The sequence below is a fragment of the Balaenoptera borealis genome (genome assembly GCF_965194805.1).
Source record: "Balaenoptera borealis genome assembly, chromosome: 10".
NCBI classification, from domain to species: domain Eukaryota; kingdom Metazoa; phylum Chordata; class Mammalia; order Artiodactyla; family Balaenopteridae; genus Balaenoptera; species Balaenoptera borealis.
This window is the reverse complement of record NC_138874.1, coordinates 54824654-54846701: the sequence shown is the minus strand read 5'-3', so window position 1 is coordinate 54846701 and position 22048 is coordinate 54824654. Positions and strand designations below refer to the sequence as shown.

General features: G+C 40.7%; 1 protein-coding gene across 1 annotated transcript; it reads right to left on the bottom strand.

Annotated features, from left to right (window-relative positions):
* Positions 1 to 1941: 1941 nt before the first annotated feature.
* Positions 1942 to 21560, bottom strand: SRGN (serglycin). The gene is made up of 3 exons (XM_082407333.1): positions 21334 to 21560; positions 11093 to 11240; positions 1942 to 5127 (listed from the first exon to the last, which is right to left on the bottom strand). Exons 1-3 carry the CDS (start codon positions 21407 to 21409, stop codon positions 4896 to 4898), a joined length of 456 nt encoding a protein of 151 aa, XP_082263459.1. The 5' UTR covers positions 21410 to 21560; the 3' UTR covers positions 1942 to 4895.
* Positions 21561 to 22048: the final 488 nt, after the last annotated feature.

Below are 22048 nucleotides of genomic sequence, written 5' to 3'. Positions count from 1 at the left end.
GCAAGTACAACTACTACTTCGTTGAATTTGTGATAGTCTACTCTCACCCCCCAGAATCCATCTGGTTTTTGCAAGATCCAGACTGGTCAATTAAATGGAGATACACTGGGGACTAGTATCCCTGCATTCTTCAGGTTTTTAAAGGTACTACTAATCTCTGACATTCCCCCCAGGATGAAATGTTTTTGATTTGTTGGCAGATGGGAGTGGGTAGCTTTAGCAGTCTCCACCTGGTCTTCCCCATTGCAATAGCTCCTATCACACAGGTCAAGAAGCCAATGTGGGGTTGTGCTACCAATTATGTCCATTCTAATTACACATTTAGGGACTGGAAAAATGACCACTGTGAGCTGGGTCAAGATTCCATTTAATACCTGATCACCTAATGCCCCACTAACAGGGAGGCCATGATGATGCTTTGGATCTCCATGTATCAAAGTTAATTAGACCCTGTAACTGACTGTCCTTGAAATGTCTGAATACTCTCCTTTCCCCAGAATATAGTACCTGAGTTCATGGCCATCAGTCCCTTTGGGTAAGCATTAGAGGAATCAGTGCTGTATATACTTGCCATGGTGTCACAGGGTCTTATTCCAGAGCACCTAACCTCTCTTTTAGTCAGTGGGTTCCAGGTCTGAAAACTGGCTCAGGTAAGGAAACTGGAGCCAACTGTTTGATTAAAGGGTTGCAACTTTCAGTCCCACCCATGACCTCCAGGGAGGGAGAGATGGGAGAGGGGCTAGAGATTAAGTTCAATTACCAGTGGCCAATGATTTAATCAATCATACCTATGTAATGAAGACTTCAAAAAACCCGCAAAGGACAGAGTTCAGAGAGCTTTTAGGTTAGGGAACCAGAAGCTTCCATGTGTCACCGTGCCAGGCCCCAAACTCCACGAGGACAGAAGCTCCTTTGTTCGGGACCTCACTTCGTGTATCTCTTCATCTAGCTGGAGTTATACCCTTTTATAATAAATTGGTGATCAGGTAAGTAAAATGTTTCTCTGAGTTCTGAGAATTGCTCTAGCAAATTAACTGAACCTGAGGAGGTGGTCATTGGAAGCTCCAATTTACAGCCAGTCGGTCAGAAGCACAGGTAACAACCTAGGTTTGTGATTGGCATCTGAAGTGGAGGGAAGCCTTGTGGGACTGAGCCTTTAACCTGTGGAATCTGATGCTAGCTCCAGGTAGATAGTGTCAGAATTGAGTTGAATTGTAGGACACCCAGCTGGTGTCAGAAACTTTCTGGTTGGTGTGGGGAAATTCTTCACCCCTACCCTGCCAACCCCACCCCCTCCAACACACAATGGAATTGGGTGCAGAACTGTTACTAACTATCTTACCTCTGAAGATGCCACTCTATAACTTTGCCCTGCATTCCATTCTGACCTTCCTCATTATGATAATTGTACCACCTGGCTTCTGATGGCTGAACACCTCCACCTGTCCTCTATTATTTTGGGACCCCCCCCCCCCCGCATCATTCCCATTGCTATTTGTGAACCCAATTCTGTAACAACATTCTACCATCACCTCTGCCCTTTAGAGGAGAGCTACCACTGATAGCTCAGAGATGCTGTCCCTCTTACCAGCATATTCTTCATTACTTTGGCCTTCCTTCGGAACAAAGTCATTTGGTAGGTTTTTAGGGCTTACACAAACTGTCCATTCTAGCATGCTAACTTCCTTAAACTTTTTGACCCCTTTTCCACTGCCTGCCATAGGAGTTCTAGCATTTCTACTTAAGAGGAGCTGTCACTTTTTCCAAGCTGCTAAGAGCCATTCTAGAAGCATGTCAACACCTTCTCCCGGAGTTCTTGCCAGGGTGATAAAACCTTTATCCCAGAAGAGTACTTCTGTTGCAGGAATGGGGACCCCTTCCAGGGCCCGAGAGTGGGCTCTTGTCTAACACTAAGAAGTGAATTGTCTGAGGAGATACACGTGCTGACAAAGCAAGAGACTTTATTGGGAAGGGGCACCCAGGCAGAGAGCAGCAGGGTAAGGGAACCCAGGAGAACGGCTCTGCCACATGGCCCATAGTCTCAGGAGTACTGGGGTTAGTTTCCAGGTTGTCTCTGGCCAATCATTCTGACTCAGGGTCCTTCATGGTGGTGCGCACATTGCTCAGCCAAGATGGGTTCCAGCAAGAAGGATACTGGGACATATGGACTGGCATCTCCTCTCTCCTTTGGCCTTTCCCGAATTCTTCCAGTCAGTGGTAGCTTGTCAGTGGTAAGGTCCTTCCTTACCAGGACCTCCTGTTGTAAGATAACTCATGCAAGTGTTTACTCTCATGCCTGGCCAGGGCAGGTGGTTTTGGTCATTGGTTCCCCTAACACTTCCATATTGATAAACACTTCCATATTGATAAACACTTCCTTATCCAACTTTATGTTTTTCCTCCATCCCTTGATCTAGCACTCTTAGAGTTAAGGCACATAGACACTTTCTTGGCTTCTGAGGTGCATGACAGCTAAGCTCTGCAGAAACCTTCACCTTTCGTCCTTAGCAGCCCCAACACTTTCCTGTTGGTTTATATTGTAACTTTAGTTATGGATCTGGTGGCTAGGTAGGGTGGCAGGGCAGACCTTGAGGGAGTGTGCATGTGGTTTTAAAGGGCAGAGGCTTCTTAATCATCTTCAAGCCAGAGGAAAGCATTAATTCTTAAGGAGTGGGCCTCTTCTTTTTCTTAAACGTTTCTTTTAATTAATTTATTTATTTTATATTTATTTTTGGCTGTGTTGGGTCTTCGTTTCTGTGCGAGGGCTTTCTCCAGTTGCGGAGAGCGGGGGCCACTCTTCATTGTGGTGCGCGGGCCTCTCACTGTCGTGGCCTCTCCCGTTGCGGAGCATGGGCTCCAGACGCGCAGGCTCAGTAGTTGTGGCTCACGGGCTTAGTTGCTCCGTGGCATGTGGGATCTTCCCAGACCAGGGCTCGAACCCATTTTCCCTGCATTGGCAGACGGATTCTTAACCACTGCGCCACCAGGGAAGCCCAGGCCTCTTCTATAGATTCAGAGGGTTTGAGGAAGTCTGGGGATTCGAATTCTGAATGTATCAACCCAGATACATTTCTACCCAGAGGTCTTCATTTCTGAGGGTCCAGTATTTTCCCAGTCAGGGCCCTGATGTTGCATAACAGACTTGGCTAGCTTGGCAACTTAACATTCTTGAACTCTGCTATTCTTCTGATTATATCCTGGTCCTGGGCCTCAGCTTTTCCTGCCCTTCCACTGCAGAAGAGAGTTTCTTAATATGCTGCTGAGGAGGTCCAATAGTTTTCACATTTAGTCTTTAATTAATCATCCTTGGTCTTTCATTAATTGCCTCCAGCAAGAGCCATCCAATGTCATTGTCTCTATAATTACTACTTCCCCATATTTCTCAGATACCTCATATACCACACCCTGGTGCACTTCCTTCCACTGGTACACCATCCCAGTTCATCATCAGTGAAAGTTTGAACAATTGCAATGCTCCCTTGTGCTTGTTCTGCATCTACAGCCAGTGATAGGGTCCTCATTGCCAGCCAGACAGTAGGTGATCCAGCTCCAAAATCCCATTTTAGCATCTGCTTTCTACCCATCCTGGCACCAACTTTCACAGGTTGGATTCTCCATAGAGCAAACTCTGAAATGAAAACTAGTGTGCAGAAAGTTCCTAAGGGAGCTCTCTCAGTGGGGAATGGAAGGAAGCAAGACTAAGTAAAGGAAGAAACTGAGCTGCAAAACAGTCCCAACAAAGCCTCAGATGGCTCCTCAGGGAGGTCTGAATCTGTGATTGCCCTGCTGAATTGTTCGAAGTTCAGGGAAGGGGTCTGGCACTCATATGCCCACATCAACCAGGCATTGGGTGCAGGCTGCCGTGGGAAGAGGTGTGGGCTTGGACAAGGTGTCTCTCTTCCACAGAGGTTAATTTGAATAAGTCCTCAGTTCTGAAGAGGGGATCTAGATGGTACAGAACAGGATCCATGACAATGATGCTGACAGGCTTTTCAGAATTAAAGGGAACAGAGATGTGTATAGTATAGCCTTCAGAAAGAGGAAGTGTTTGGACAAGAGTAACCCTCTTTCTGTAGCATGATTGTTTTCTTCATCTGCTAGTTAACAGGATTTGATTCCAGTTACAAAATTTGGTCTCACTGTAAAATAACTTTACAGATATTTTGTTGATGGGAATCTAGAAACATTTGAACAAATAATTACTTCATGAACAAGAGAGCCCAGACAGCTTGACCCTTTGATTATACTTCTGCTTTAATAGAGTAATGTTTGAAAATACATAGATATCCAGGAAAAAAAGTAAAGCAGTATGAGGTATTGAGAGCACAATTGTGCTTTAATCTGGGTGTTAAGTTTCTAATTGTGACAGCAATCACACTTCTAAGCAAACGCTGTCCACTAGCTCTGCAAACACCTCCAGGGGTACTATTAGAGCAGTTAACTTCACACTGTAAAACATGTCAAATACCCACTCTGTACATTCACTGTATGTTTCATCTGTATTTTTTCACAAAAAAAAGAGGCATATCTAGATTTCATAATCAGAGTCAGCTTCCTGAAGATTTAGATATGAAATAGTGCCTGTCAATTTGTTTCTCAAACTAAATATTTTAAGAACAGTATAATTTATTCTTTAAAACAATTTTATACATATGGGGAGTCTAGTTAACTTCATAGTGATGTTGTTGAATACAATACAAAAGAAATGCAGGTATTTTCCAGGACATTAGGATAGATAAAGGAGGCTTTAAGAATTCATGAGAAAAAAAGATAATAAAACTAAACTTCCTTTTCAGATGTTTTAAATTTTCTATAAAGCTTTTTGTCCTCAAATTAATCATTTAACCATGGAACACAAATACATTGCCTGGCATCAAGGTGGGAAACCCTCTCTTTTATATAGTATAATCCTCTTCTGGTCCATCCTGACCCAAGTCCTGGTTGTCTGAGGGCAAATTTCTCTCCAGAGGCCTAAAGTTGTAATAAAAAGCATCGTTTTCTTCTACTGGTTGGTATTCCTGTTCAATTTCATGTAGGAAGCCATTTCCAGAGCCACTTCCAGAGCCTGATCCTGAAAAGTCCTCAGAAAGAGGGAAGACATCATTCAGGTTCCTGGATTTCATCATTCTGAAGCATGACAGAAAAATGGAAAAAAAACATTAAAGTTTGAGACATGAAAAGATAATCATAATAAATTTTTTAAGATACAAAAGTAAATGTAGCCACTCAGTTGCTCAAATTTTAAGTTAAAAGTTTCCCAGTTTTTTAATGTTTTAAAACAAAAAATAAGTCAGACCTTTCCACATATTTACAATACTTACTGTATCTAATTCGTTGCCTTTATCAGTTCCACATCTACTCATTGCAGATGCATATAAAAATGATAATTTTCTTATCACTAAGATAGCAATCCTATATTTGGAATTTACTTAAGGGGTCATTTATTTTTTACAGAAAAGATCCCATTTTTACACTTTCTCCCACTAAAGAAAGGACACACAAGTAAGTTAGCCTAGATATATATTTTTCCTATTTTAAAAATTCTGCAAAATCTCTAATAACTTCACAGGGCTTCAACAAAGCTCACGCTTAAGAAATTCTTTGTAACAAGTCAAGCATTATATTTGCCAGCATGTTAACCTTCACTCTCCTCCCCGCGAATAAGTGCATTCATTCAACTGGGTTCAGTGGGGTAGTTTGAAGTCCACTCAGCACCAAAGGACCAGAGCAATGATGCCACCCATCAGTGGCAGAATAAGGCAACAAAGCATCAGAGACAGAAGTTGAGTTTCACAGCCTATGGGTCATTTTCTCCATGAAAATAATAAACCACAGGCCATACAACAGATTAGAGTTTCCTTCATGCCTGCATTTGATAAATATTTATTGAATATCTTATCCCTGTTCTGAGTGCCTGGGATAGAATGGGGACTGATGGATGAGGTCCCTGCTCAGAGGTTTATAACTTTGGCGGGGAGACAGACAATAAAAAGTGAATAAGTAAATCAGGAAAATATTAGGTGGGGCTAAATGTTATGCAGAGAAACAAAGTGGAATAATGTAATAGAGGGTGACCTGCTGGATAGTTTAGGCTGCAGGGTCAGGGAAAAGGAATCAGAGCTGGAAACACAGATTTGGTAGTTGCTCTTTCTCTCTTTCTCTCTCTCTCTCTCTGTCTGTCTGTCTGTCTCTCTCACACACACACACACACATATAGTATTTAAAGCCATAGAACAGGATGAAGTCACCCAAAAAAAGCATGCAGATACAAAAGCAGCCCACGACAGAGCTAGGGCCACCCCAACATATTAAATATTAATCACAGGAGAAAGAACAGCCAGGGAAGTAGAAGGAAACCCAAGACAAGGTGGGGCCATGGAAGCCCAGAGAAAAAAGTATTTCAGAGGAAGGGTGGTCAACTGTTTTTGAAGGCAACTGAGAAGTCAAGTGGGAATTCCCTGGCGGTTCAGTGGTTAGGACTCTGCACTTCAGTGCCAAGGGCGCAGGCTCAATCCCTAGCCGAGAAACTAAGATCCCACAAGCCATGTGGCCCAGCAAAAAAATAAATAAAAGAGAGAGAGAGAGAGAGAAGTCAAGTAAGTTAAACATAGAGAAGTAACCAGCAGATGTGTCAACAGGAAGTAATTGTGACCTATTTGGTTTCTGTTTTTATTCTTTTGGATCACCATTCTCCCTATCCCTTCTTGCCTCCCTCCCTCCTAAACATGTACAATAACTATGACTGCTACAAACTTGAATATAGTTTTTGGATCAAATAACAACATGAGGAGATGGGGAACCATTAAAAATTGGGACTCCTGCTCTCCTTTGCTTTGTGAATCAGAAGTGGGGGGTGGGAAAGAGGGATAGTTAAAATGTTTAAAAAACTTTAAGCTCCCTCGGAACTTTTGCCAGTGTGGAGGAAAATAAAAAAGAACTTAAATTGGGAATTCCCTGGCAGTCCAGTGGTTAGGACTCCACGCTTTCACTGCCGAGGGCCCAGGTTCAATTAAAAAAAAAAAAAGAACTTAAATTTTTTAAAAAAGTAAGTGCTTCTACCAAGCACTCTGGGTGAAAGTAGACCCAGAAGGGGTTGAGGAGAGGAGAGGAGAGATAGTAAGCATCGGCAACCCTATCAGGAAGTGTTACTGTGAAGAGGAGCAGAGAATGGGGCAACAGCTGGGAAGGATGCAGAGTCAAGGAGGGGATTTTACCTAAATGTAGGAGATACTAGAGAATGTCTGCATACTGATGAGAAGAAGATGCTGGGTTCAGAGGGTTAACTGCAGAATTCAAGTCGTGGAGAAGGGGCATGGGGATAGGATGCCCAGCACAAGGAGGGGTGGCCTTAGAAGCTGCCACAGTCAGAGTACAGTCAAGAAACCTACCTAAATATTTAAGACAGGGAATTGCTTACACATGAGATGGAAGAGAAGCAAAGCCAAATAGGGAATAATAAGGAAACCCAGAGATGAGGAACAGCAAGAAAATATTTCCCTCCCTGGGCTAGAGGGACAGTGGAGGAGGTGGTACTACCTGAGCCCAGGGACCAAGAGCATCTGGTGGAAGCTGAAGCCATGGATGAGACACAGCCGTGCCAGAGGCGCCACCCAAGGCAGGAATGAGAAGAAACATCCTTGTCTCTCCCTGCCGCCCACGCTGACCAGTCTCCCTTCCAGGCATCCCACTGGCCAAACTCAGCCACAGATCTGGGAACCTGAGAAATGCAGACCATAGGGATCAGCCCTCACCACCCCACCCAGTACAGAGCAGGGAGATGGAAGGAGAAGAAATGGATCTGAGAGCAAAAGTGTCCAAGACTGTCACAGAAGCAGGGGCTGTGCATCCATATTAACAGGAGTGTCAGAGCAAGAAGGAAAGTTGCTGGCTGAGGAAAGGGAAGATCCTAGAGATTTTTTTTTTAGTTTTTTTTTTTTAGTTGAGGTAGAGTTGATTTACAATATTATATGCACTTCAGGTGTACAACATAGTGATTCACAATTTTAAAGGTTATATTCCATTTATAGTTATTATAAAATATTGGCTATATTCCCTGTGTTGTACAATACATCCTTGTAGATTATTTATTTATTTTTATTTATTTATTTTTGGCTGCGATGGGTCTTCCTTGCTGTGAGCGGACTTTCTACAGTTGGCGCGAGCCGGGGCTACTCTTCATTGCGGTGCGCGGGCTTCTCATTGTGGGGGCTTCTCTTGTTGCAGAGCACGGGCTCTAGGCTCACAGGCTCAGTAGTTGTGGCACACGGGCTTAGTTGCTCTGCGGCATGTGGGATCTTCCCGGACCAGGGCTCGAACCCACGTCCTCTGCATTGGCAGGCGGATTCTTAACCACTGCACCACCAGGAAAGCCTGATTATTTATTTTATTCACAGTAGTTTATACCTCTTAATCCCCTGCCCCTAGCTTGCCCCTCCCCCTTCCTTCTCCCCACTGGTAACCACTGGTTTGTTCTCTATATCTGTGTGTCTGTTTCTTTTTTGTTATATTCACAAGTTTGTTTTATTTTTTAGATTCCACATATAAGTGATATCATACAGTATTTGTCTTCTCTGACTTATTTCACTAAGCATAATACCCTCCAAGTCCATCCATGTTGCTGCAAATGGCAAAATTTCGTTCTTTTTTTATGGCTGAGTAGTATTCCAATGTGTGTGTGTGTGTGTGTGTGTGTATCACATCTTCTTTATCCATTCATCTACTGATGGACACTTAGATTGCTTCCATATCTTGGCTATTATAAATAATGCTGCTATGAACATTGGGGTACATATATCTTTTCAAATTAGTGTTTTCATTTTCTTTGGATATATACCCAGGAGTACAATTGCAGGATCATATGGTAACTCTATTTTTAGTTTTCTGAGGAACCTCCACACTGTTTTGTACAGTGGTTGCACCAATTTACATTCCCATTAACAATGTACAAGGGTCCCCTTTTCTCTACATCCTCGCCAGCAATTTGTTATTTGTGATCTTTTTGATGACAGCCATTCTGACAGGTGGGAGGTGATATTCATTGTGGTTTTAATTTGCATTTCTCTGGTGATTAGCGATGTTGAGCATCTTTTCACGTGCCTGTTGTCTAACTGGATGTCTTCTTTGGAAAAATGTCTATTCAGAACGTCTGCCCAGTTTTTAATTGGGATGTTTGTTTTGTTGATGTTGAGTTGTATGAGCTGTTTATATACTTTAGATATTAACCCCTTATTAGTCATATCACTTGCAAATATTTTCTCCCATTCAGTAGGTTGTCCTTTTGTTTGTTGATGGTTTCCCTTGCTGTGCAAAAGCTTTTAAGTTTAATTAGGTCCCATTTGTTTATTTTTGCTTTTGTTTCCTTTGCCTTAGGACACGGATCCAAAAAATTATTGCTACAATTTATGTCAAAGAGTGTGGAAGATCATACAGATTTGAGGAGGGAAGAAATAGTGTAAAATATTTGTTTTGGAGGACTTGCGTTGTTCCTCTAATATCTTAGATTTAAATGAATTACTGTTGAAATCCGTGACTTAAAATAATGGAGGATGCTGTACTATCATGTTCAAGCTTTATGCCGTGGACCTAAAAGCACAGGGTTGCAGAGTTGCATTTTGAGGATGGTGATAACATAATTTCAGTCATGAAGGGGGTTACCAGGATCCCCAAAGTGATGATAGGCTTACCTGGTTTGGGCATGATGATTTATGTGGCTTTCAGGGGAGTGATTTTTCTATTTAAGCCTGAAGATTAAAACTTTTATGATAATTCTTTTCATAATGTATCTTTGCTACATATAATTTTGATATTCATTGAAATAATGGGTTTTAATACAATTCAATTTTTGTTACTTATGAATTCCTATTGGATCTTTTTTGCAAGTATAAGGCAGGTTTTATTTGATCAGGAAGAGTTTTGGACTTATGGACGCCAAGGTGGGAAGTGGGGGGGGGGATGAAGTGGGAGATTGCTGTTGACATTTATACACTAATATGTATAAAATAGATAATAAGAACCTGCTGTATAAAAAATAAATTAATTTAATTTAATTTAAAAAAAACAAGAGTTCTGACTTTCTTTTTTATGAGTCATGGCCACTTATTCTTCCTTTCCCTAATTTCTTTTTTTTTATCACTACTATCTAAACGAACATTTTTATCACCCCTCAAAAATCTTGTATCTAATAGCAGTCACTCTTTATTCCTCCCTCCCTCACAGCCCCTGGCAACCACTACTCTATTTCTGTCTCTATGGATTTGCCTATTCTGGACATTTCACATAAATGGAATCATACAATATGTGGCTTTTTGTGTCTGGTTTCCTTCACTTTGCATAATGTTTTCAGGATTCATCCATGTTGTAGCATTTATCAGTACCTCCTTCTTTCTTATGGCCAAATAATATTCCACTTAAGGGATGTACCACATTTTGTTTATCCATTCAGGTGATAGACTCCTGTTGGATTTTAATATAAATATACAATGTGCTCTATTTACATTAATAAAATAATGTTCAATCATTTTCAATACCTGTTGGTGAAAAGTATTCAATTTTTGTTTCTGCCACAAGAAAAAGACCTTGCAAAAGTATAGATGAATAGGGACTTCCCTGGTGGTGCAGTGGTTAAGAATCTGCCTGCCAGTGCAGGAGACACGGGTTCTATCCCTGGTCTGGGAAGATCCCACATGCCGCAGAGCAACTAAGCTTGCGCTCCGCAACTACTCAGCCCGCATGCCTAGAGCCCATGCTCCGCAACAAAAGAAACCACCACAGTGAGAAGCCCGCGCACCGCAACGAAGAGTAGCCCCCGCTTTCAGCAACTAGAGAAAGCCCGCGCGCAGCAGCGAAGACCCAACGCAGCCAAAAATAAATAAATTCTAAAAAATAAATAAAATTCTTAAAAAGGTAGGTGAATCATGTATTCTTGTGCATCTCATATACCAGTAAATACAGTACAGTTTTACCCTGTACTGTGCAGTGAAAACCTAACCATGGAAGCAAGAGCCTGAAGAAAAACACTCTTGGCAACCCTCCCACCTCCATGCCAAGATCTCAGCAGCGGATGGTGAAAGTAAAATCAAGAAAGTCCACTTACGAAAAAGGGTCAGTCCTTGGAGATAGGATTCTGTTGGATTCACCTGGAAGTAGATCGAACTCTGGTCCCTTTTCATCAATGCAGTTTGCAGAATTGCTGTCAGGATTGCAGCGTACCCACTGGTATCTGGCTCTCCGCACAGGGGAACCTGCCCAAACAAGGAACCCACGTGGTCAATAAATGTCTCTTACACAGCTTCTAATCACTCTGTCCCTAAGAAATTTTTAATTAAATAGATTCTAAATTTGGTAGGTAAGGTGTGGACAGGTTTTATGATCATTAATATCACGGAGCACCCACTATTTGCTAGCCCTTTATACACACCATTTGTCCTTCTCACAACACCCCTCTAAAGTAGCCTAGAGTTTTAGGTTAGAACAGGCTTTGGCAATTAGCTGCCTGGAGTGAAGTCCCAGCTCTGCTACTGGTGAGCTGTGAAACCTTAACTTCCCCAAGCCCCCACCAGAAAACTGAGGTACTAAGAGTGTCTCTTTTTCGTAAGCTGGTCACAAAAATTAAATGAGAAAATGCATGTAAAGATCTTAACACAGTGCCAGGTACACAGTAAACACTTGATAATATTAACTATCATTATCTTTGTACTATTATTTCCATTTTATACAAAGGAAAACTGAGGCTGCACAGGTACTAAGTAGAGGACCCAGGATTCAAACCTGTATCTGACCCCGAATCCTGACTGTTCTGGTAGAGATGAGTCGAATCATGCTCAGAAAGGTTAAGGAATGTACCAATTAGTACCCGAGATACTACAGAGCCCTAGTTCTTTAGGGCCATTCTTGGGTATTGAAAAGAAATTCTTGGGTATTCTTGGGAATTAAAAGTAGGTTAAAAACTTGGCCTCTTTCTTTGCCCTCACATCTAGTCAGAGATTTCAAAAATCAAGGCTCCTCTATTCACAAAAGCTGGTCTGTCACAGTCTCTTTTAATGTCTATGCAAAAGGCTCCATATCTTGTGTTAAGAGGTTATATAGGAGATCCCTTATTAATTCATGAAATAAATTCTTCATTCCTCAGTCCAGCAAGGATGGAGGCCTGGTGGTGAGAAATACTTCACCACCCTTCCAAAGGTTCATCTCCCCACCTCAAGTACAAACTTGATTCACACAAGTGCAACTAATAATAACCTAACCTGAAGGGACACATCTAAAATTCTTGAAAAGCAGGAAAGGTAGTTTTGTTAAGGGAATCACTGACCGAAACCACCTGCCCTGGCCAGGCACGAGAGTAACCACTTGCATGAGTTGTCTTACAACAGGAGGTCCTGGTAAGGAACATAGAACTGACAAGCTACCACCAATGGGAAGAATTCAGGACAGGTCAAAAGGAGAGAAGAGACACCAGTCCATATGTCTTACCAACCTCCCAGAATCCTTCTCGCTGGAATCCATCTTGGCTGAGAGATGCCCTTGCCACCAGGAAGGACCCTGAGTCAGAATGATTGGCCAGAGACAACCTGGAAACTAACCTCATTAACATAAAACCTGAAACTGCGAGCCACATGGCAGAGCAGTTCTCCTGGGTCCCCTTACCCTGCTGCTCTCTGCCTGGGTGCCCCTTCCCAATAAAGTCTCTTGCTTTGTCAGCACATGTGTCTCCTTGGACAATTCATTTCTAAGTGTTAGACAAGAGCCCATTCTCGGGCCCTGGAAGGGGTCCCCCTTCCTGCAACAGTTTTAAAGCCCAGCACGTTATTGTTCTGTACAGATTGAGATGCACATGATGACAACTATTTAAGAAAACAAAATAAAATAAAATGAAAAACAGTGTTGTGGAAAATCACTGCAATATTTTTTGCGATAGCAAAGACTGGAAAATTAAATGTTAATGAATTAAGGCACAGCCTACAGTACTATACAGCTATTAAAAGAATGAGGCAGTTCTCTGGGCACTGATATAGAATAATTTCCAAGGGGTGTGTGTGTGGTTTTTTTTTTTTTTGGCCACACTATGTGGCTTGCAAGAACTTAGTTCCCTGACCAGGGATTTGAATGCTCCCTCGGCAGTGAAAGCCTGGAGTCCTAACTACTGGACCGCGAGGGAATTCCCTCCAAGGTATATTATTAAGTTAAAAAAAGTAAAGAACACTATGAATTGTTTGTTACCATTTGTGTGTGTTTGTGTTTTTTCACACTATATTTACATATATGCTTACATGCACAGAACATCTCTGAAAAGATACACAGCAAACTGATCATCTTTGTGGAGGGAATTGGTGGCTGGAAGACAGTGGAAGGAAGAGCATTGACTTTTCACTGCATATCCTTTTGAACCTTTAGATTTTTGAGCCATATGTATGTATTATCTATTCAAAATTATTTTTATTTTTTGACAGCTTTCTTAAGGTGGACTTGACATTCAATAAGCTGTGCATATTTAAAGTGCACAATTTGTTTCAACAAATGGATACACCGTGGAACCATCACCACAATCAAGGGTATGAACATATTCAACATTCCCCAGAGTTTCCTTGTGCCCCTTTGTGATCCTGCCTTCTCCCTCCCTCCTCCTGACTCTCCCCAGCCCCCCTCAACCATCAATCTACTTACTGTCATTATAAATTAGTTTGCATTTTCCAGAATTTTATGTAAATGGATACATACAGCAACTTGTCAATGGTTTCCTGACTTTAACTCAGGGTCCAGAGGGCTCTCTACCTTTTATAGTACTCTCTCCTAGAAATGGAGAGTTTATTTAGATATTCCTTACATCTAGACTGCTTTTGTTGCAATTTTTAATAATATTTATCTTAGAAAAGGAATGTGCGTTCATTACAGAAAATTTTGAAAAATGTAGCAAACAAACAAAAAAAGTTACTCCTAATCTCATTACCCAGCCCTCCCAAAGACCATAAGTTCTGGAGTTTTGCTTTTTTTCCCTCTGGGTATCTGTATTTCTAGGAGAGTATGCACAAGTTGTGTCCTGTTCTCAACTATCAGAGGTTGAAAAGTGAAGCCTCTACTGAGGTCAAATTCACTTTACATCTTAATGGGATGGCCAAGGACTTTGTTCTTAAAAGATTGCAGAACCACAGAACTTTTGCAAAATGTCCTCTTTCCTCATGAATCTCTATCATGTCTGTTTACACTCAACTTTGTCCTAGCTAATATTTCAGATTAATTTTATAAATACAGCATTGCTAAGTTATTACATCATTAAGATATACATTATATACATATATATGGAGAGAGAGAGAGAGAGGGAAAATATATAAAGAATTCATGATGCTGTTCACCTTAGTATTATTTAAAATAGGGAAACAGGAAATAACTAAATAATCAAAACAAGAGAAAATACTCAGATTAATTATGAGGCATTCATATGAGAGAATATTAAACAAATGGGAAAAAAGCAGTAGTTATGGAAAAGACTATGTAGCATCATAGGAAAATCTATGTTCAAAAATGAGTTTAAAAAAAGCAGAGGGGACTTCCCTGGTGGTCCAGTGGTTAAGAATCCACCTTCCAATGCAGGGGACTCGGGTTCGATTCCTGGTCAGGGAACTAAGATCCCACATGCCGCGGGGCAACTAAGCCCACGTGCCGCAACTATGAGCCCACAAGCCATAACTAGAGAGCCCTTGCGCCACAACTACTGAGCCCGCGCGTGCTGGAGGCTTGCGCCACCACTAGAGAGGAGTCCGTGTGCCACACAAAAGATCCTGTGTGCTGCAACTAAAACCTGATACAGCCAAAAATAAATAAATAAATATTTTTTAAAAAGCAGAATACCACTCTATGCATAATAGTTGTTAATGCAACTACATAAATAAATATCGGGGCGGGGTGAGGAATGGGAGGAAATACACAGAAATAACTATAGTGGTAGACTCTGGTGATTTTTTTTCTCACTTTGTTTTCTAAATTGCTGTAATAAACAATATTCTTTTAAAAATATAAACAAAACAAAGACTCTAATGTAGAAAGTAAATGTTCTCCCATTGTTTTCCTTCTTTCTTTCTGTCTGTCTTACTTTCATTCATTCTTTCTTTTAGAACTACTATTCTATCACAATCTTCCCCATAGTTCCTGAATATAGCTTACAATTTCTGGTCTGGGACGCTAGTCATCCAGAATGGGGTAACTCTGTCACTGCTTGGAGGCAGGAGGTAAGGCTTGACATCAACTTGTGATGTCAAGTGAACATCACAATGTCTCCCCCTTACTAGCTGGGTAACCTTAACCTCCCTGTACCTCAATTTCCTCATCCATAAAATGGGGACAGTAGTAGCTCTAATAATGAGATATAAATATTAGGCTCGTAGAATAGTACCTAGCACCATAGTCAGAGCTCTTTATTTATTTAAATTAATCTCTCCCTTTTCTTTTTTTTTAACATTTATTTGTTCATTTATTTTGGCTGCACTGGGTCTTGGTTGCGGCACGCAGGATCTTCATTGTGGCATGCGGGATCTTTGTTGCAGCATGCGGACTTCTTAGTTGCGGCATGTGAACTCTTAGTTGAGGCAGACATGGGAGATCTAGTTCCCTGACCAGGGATCGAACCCGGGCCCCCTGCATTGGGAGCACGGAGTCTTAACCACTGGACCACCAGGGAAGTCCCGTCAGAGCTCTTTAAATGCTAGTATCTCTGATGAGGAGGAGGATGACAATGACCTATCGACCTATCTCTGATAGTGAACAGCTTGCAGAGAGACCAAATTTAAATTCCTGTTCCACCACAGTATCCCATAATAGTATCCCAAAGAGTTCCTGTTTAAACAAGATAAAAGTATCTGAAACATCTAGCACAAGCTTTTGCACATGGTAGGTATTTAATACATTTTAGCTCCTTCTCCTCTGATTCTTTCTTGAAGAAGCTTAAGCTTGGCATCTAATGAATTATTACTTAGAAGCGTCATCATTGTGAGTCAGGTAAAAATTCAACATCTGCTCCAGCAGAGGGCGATGTCTTCACACCCCATGCCGTCTAGACCAGTGCAGTCCAATAGAAACAAGAGGAACCATCCGTACACGTATGGAATTTTCAATGTTACAACAGCCATATTTTAAAAAGTAAAAAACAGGTGACATTAATTTGAAAATATTTTACTTAAACAAATATATTCAAATATTGTCACTTAACATAATCAATATAAGTTATTGATGGATATTTTACACTTTTTTTCATCCTAAGATTTCAAATCTGGTGTGTATTTTGCACTTACACCATACCTCATTTTGAACTCGTCACATTTCACACATTTCAAGTGCTTAGTAGCCACAAGAAGCCCGTGGCTACCATTTCAGACAGAGCAGGTCTAGACATTCTTCTCTACTGTCGCGGATGGCTGAATATCAAACAAGTGAGTGCTTGCATAGATAAGAAGTTAAACAGAAAAGTAAAACCTAATAGTTTAATGAGGAAGCATCTAAGTGAAAGATCTCATCTTTTCACTGGTGTAAGAAACACAACTCTGGTAAATTAGAAAACTTCTAAAATACAAATTCCCTCTAGAGTTTAGAATCTCAGCTTTTAAAATTTATAAAGAGGAGTTTCTTTTTTTGGGTGACGAAAATGTTCTAAAATAGACTATGGTGATGGTTGCACATATCTGTGAATATACTAAAAAACCATCGATGTACACTTTAAATGGGTGAATTGTATGGTATATGAAATCTATCTCAATAAAGCTGTTCCAAAATTTATAAACAAATCAAAGATAGAAGTCCACCTCCCCCACAGAAATGTTTATCCTGTTTGGGACTGGTGATTTTATTTTTTTAATTTAAAAAAGTTTTATTGGGGGGCTTCCCTGGTGGCACAGTGGTTGGGAATCTGCCTGCCAATGCGGGGGACACGGGTTCGAGCCCTGGCCTGGGAGGATCCCACATGCCGCGGAGCAACTGGGCCCGTGAGCCACAATTACTGAGCCTGCGCGTCTGGAGCCTGTGCTCCGCAACAAGAGAGGCCTCGATAATGAGAGGCCCGCGCACCGCGATGAAGAGTGGCCCCCGCTTGCCACAACTAGAGAAAGCCCTCGCACAGAAACGAGGACCCAACACAGCGATAAATAAATAAATTCATTGGAAAAAAAAAAATGCAATCATTTAAAAAAAAAAAGTTTTATTGGTATGTATGTAACATAGCACACAATCACTCTTCTAAAATGTAAAATTCAGTGGTTTTTAGCATATTCATAGGTATGTGCAACTATCACCACAAATTTAGAACAATTTTATCATCACAGAGAAATCCCCTATCCTTTAGCTAGCCAGCTCCTGTATCTCATGCTTCTCATCCCTAAGTAACCACTAATCAATCTACTTTTTATCTCTATGTTTTTAAGCAAGTTGGACATTTCATATAAATAAAATCATATTAGGTGTTTTCTTAATATTTATTTATTTATTTTTATTTTTGGCTGCGTCGGGACTTAGCTGCGGCACGCAGGACCTTTCGTTGCGGTGCAGGGGCTTCTCTCTAGTTGTGGTGGGCTGGCTCCAGAGCGTGTGGGCTTAGTTGCTCCGCGGCACGTGGGATCTTAGTCCCCCGACCAGAGTTTGAACCCACCTCCCCTGCATTGGAAGGCAGACTCTTAACCACTGGACCACAAGGGAAGTCCAGAGGTGGAGGTTTTGTTTTTTTTAAGTATAATTGACCTAATATACTATGTTAGTTTCAGGTGCATAACGTAAAGGTCCTGTATTGCTATACATTATAAAATGATCAACACAGACTGGGGATTTTAAATCTGCTTTAAAATAAAGAACATGGTTACAGATACCAAGTTCCTGACATATTTATTCAAGGGTGTTGGCAGACTGTGAAAATTCAACAGTTCCAGCCCCCGATGTGTGGGAGTATCTTGATTCTATCTTGCTTGAGAGAAATCTTAAGATTACCGTAATTTAAAAAATAAAAGGGAGTATGCTCATGGACAGAAAAATTATCTTCCTAAGAGGCCCCACTTACAGATCTCCTGGTTAATTTTGTGATGGATTCAAGGGAGAAGAATGTTTTTTATTTACAATCACTTCCCTTACTGCCCACCCCCGCCCTTTCTCTGTCTGTCTCTGTCTCTCTCTGTCTCTGTCTTTGCCCCTATTTCTTTCACACATACACACAGTCACTAGTCCTGCTTTAGCAAAATACTTTCTATAAGTAAACATTACCAGAGCAAATAACTTACCCCAGTAATATCGTATTGTAATATCAATTTTTCCCCAACATCATCTCAATTTACTGATTTCCTATTCTTAATGGAGACTTGCTGCAAGTGTGCTAGAAAAATTTAAGCAGAAACTGCCATGTTGTGGGGAGCGGGGGAGGGAGACCATTTCATTCATTGTTTGGTGGCATTCAAACAGACATCACCATCTAAGCTGGAGCTGCTTCCTACTGGCCAATCAATTCCACAAGATGAATAAAGTTCCCCCACCCTCGCATGGTTTGACAAGCTATAAAAAGTTCCAAGTTTACTTTCAATTTCTCCCTCTCTGTCCCTCAACTCAGTGGTTTTTGTAGCAAGGGCTAGAGTCAAAACAAGGTTGTTTTAAATAAAGAAAATCTCTAATCCACCTAGAATACAGCTAAATTGCAGTAGAAAGTTAACTCTGAACTTGAAATCAGATGACCAGCTCTGCCATTAATTAGTTGTAATGGGCCTTGGGCAAGTCTCATAAATTTTTTGCAAGAGGTTGGTGTAAAGAGCAAATGAGATGATGAATGTAAGATCCAATTTTCCCCTCTATAAATTGGTGTTAATTCCTCCTCCCAGGGAATGTGATGATCGTTTACCCGAGAATGGATGTGAATCACTTTACAATCAAACAGCAGTGCACATAGGTGGAATCAATATCATTATCCTGATCTCAGAGGCAGTGTAGAGTGGAAACATAGTCTGGCAATGACCCCCTTGGCCACACCTGCTCATGGATTTTCCATTTTCCCTCTTTATGGGCATCTTTTAAAAAGAGAGGCAATAAGAGTAGGAGCCACAGGCCTCATCAATAATCCCCTGGAGCTCTACATTAAATTGATTAGCCATCTGTCCTCTCCAGGGTCTCCCACACGTTGCCAAACTTCCATTTCTTTGCACTTGGTAGACATACTTTTACAGCATGTCTTTACTTCAGCTTCGCTTATAGTCACTGGTACGGGCTGAATTGTGTCCCTCCAATTCAATGTGTTGAAGTTCTAACCCCCAGTACCTCAGAATGGGACTGTATATGGAGATAGGGCCTTGAAAGAGATAATTAAGACATAGTGAGGTCATACGGATTAGCCCTAATCCAGTATGGCTGGTTTCCTTATAAGAAGAGGAGATTGGGACATAGACACACACAAAGAACCATGTAAAGACAGAGACAAGACGGCCATCTACAAGCTGAGGAGAGAAGCTTCAGAATGAAACTAACCCTGCTGACACCTTGATCTTGGACTTCTAGCCTCCAGAACTGTGAGGAAATAAATTCCTGTTGTTTAAGCCACCCAGTCTGTGGTACTTTGTTATGGCAGCCCTAGCAAACTAATACAATAACCTAAGATGTTTTGTTTCAGTAAAAACAAGCCAAAAGCCTAGTGCATTTGATCAGTTCAGTCAAATCAATGGGTTAAGAAAAGAAAAGTTTTTAAGTGGGGAAAGAATGCTACAGAATTATATCTGGCATCACATAGAAGTATGATGAAATAGTGACCTCTTTGCAGCCTTGAGCTGATGTCACTCACACATGCAGCTGTGGGTGGACATCTATTTCCCTTCTTATTCAGATGTGAACACTAAGCCTTGATTCCAATACCAACTGCACTTCTCCTTTGGAAACTCCCTAGTTTTTCAGTCCACTCATTCTCTCTTTTTTGGTTCCTTTCCCAACAAAGAGCTAAACCTACCTGGTGATGACATAAATACTAGTACTTTATAAAATTTTATAATAGTTTTCACTACATTCTGAAGAATACCTATTACATAAAGAATGCTTTTGTTTTCATTTTAGTTTTCCCTATTGAATCTTAGTGGGGAATGTGACATTTCTGGGAAATTTTGAAGATGTAAAGACTCACAGAGCTCTGGTCAGGGTAGACCCAGCACCAACAGGTCACTCAAGTCTGTGCTACAAACATGGACCTGACTGCCTGGATCTTGTCAGAACACATGAGGGAATTATTTCATCTGAAACAATGAAGGTTTTCTGAAGGTTTTCCCTAAAAGATCCAAGTAAAGCCTGTTCCTCACATTCAACAATGTTTTATACCTTAAAAAATAAATAGACTAATGGAAAAGTTTCAGCAACATTATTTACTGGTTTTTTCTTCAATAATTGCATAACAAGAAGAAAGTGATTTTATAAATTTCCAATACATAATGAATGTATCTGAGATCATGTGTACAATTTCATTTCCACCAGAAGTAAAAACAAGACAACTAGAAGTAACTTTGAAGAAACAAATCCAGGATATGTGCAATCACCATGACTCAATATTTCCTATACGATCTGGAGGAACTTAGTGTTTTTCTACTATAAATTCTCCCATCTACTTATCAGGCCATGACTTTCTGCCTTATTCAGACATGATCGCTTATTTACCAAAGGAGAAGAAATTGTATTTTTCCTACAAACTGATCGTTTTCATTTTCTTAGTCATTAAAGGTTTTAAGTTGTTTCATTCTGACTAAACAACCCTAAATGATAGACCTAATAAGAAATTTCCAAATGTGATGTTTCTCTGAGCAACAACACAATTACTAAAATTCTTTGGCCTCTCTTTAAAATCTGAGATGGTTTTCATTAACTATGTCTAAATATAATTGAATTTTCACTAAGAACCAAGTTTAAAAAAGGAGAAAAAATACACCCAAATTTACTCTGATTTTAAAAATAGTATTTCCCAGTGTCACAATAATTATGACACTACCATATTATGTTAAAACTTGGGATTGACGTAGACACTTAGGGGGTAGGTCATTTTCTATATTCCTTTCTTAAGCGTTTAAAAATTTATAAACCATTTTCATCTGACAATAAAATAGTTTGCATTTCAATCATTTTAAGAACTTATAAGGCCACACCTGCCTCAGAGTTTAACTTTTTTTGGTACCAAACTTAACCAATCTCACACTAAGGAGTTCAGCTACCCCAAATCCTTTTTTTTTTTTTTTTTCTTTTTTTGGCCTCCTTTCCCACAGTATAATACATTCCGTACCTTAAAGTGAATATAAGCATTTGTGTGGACCCCAGGACTTACAAGGAAGATTATAGGGGGACAAGATTCCTGGGTCTTACCTTGAACTGAAGAACCCAAAATCAGGATGAAGGCGAGAGCCAGGACAAGCCTACTGTACTGGAGGAGCACCTGCATGGTGACCACCTTGCTTCAGCTCCACCGTCTGCACGCCAACCTCACGACAGGGAAGTGTAGCAGGGTGCTCTCTGTCCCTTTTAGAAAAGGTTCCAAAACCTCAAACCCTGCCCAGAACACACGTCACAGTTTCCTGAACAAATAGAAAGAAATCCACATCAAACCCCAGAAAGATTTAGAAAAAAAAAAAAGGCAGAAAAATAACTATTCATACCCATTATGAAACTGCAGTGGACTCTCCCCAGGTCTGCTTTTTCAAAAGTTTTGTTGTTTGCCACTTGCTGAGTAGAATCAGCATTCTACTGATTGTTTTTTCTTTCTTTGGTAACAGACACTCTGTTTTTTCTTTCTTCAGGTAACAATCTAAACACGAGATTGCTAACATTAAGAGCCCACTGCACAGTTGATGAGATAAGGGAGCTAGATGCTGCCATCCTGCCTTTTCATCACTGATGCCCTTCAACATAAAATATTCTTAATTTTCTTTTTCATCAGGAGTAGCATAACTCACTGAGCCAAGCTCAAGAAGTGAAACTTCAAAGCTGAGTTTTAATCTACAAGAAAGTGTTGTCAGATTTCAGATGAGCGGTTTCTTCTTATTGGACTCAGTTTCTCCCGCTGGCTCACCAGCTTTCCCTC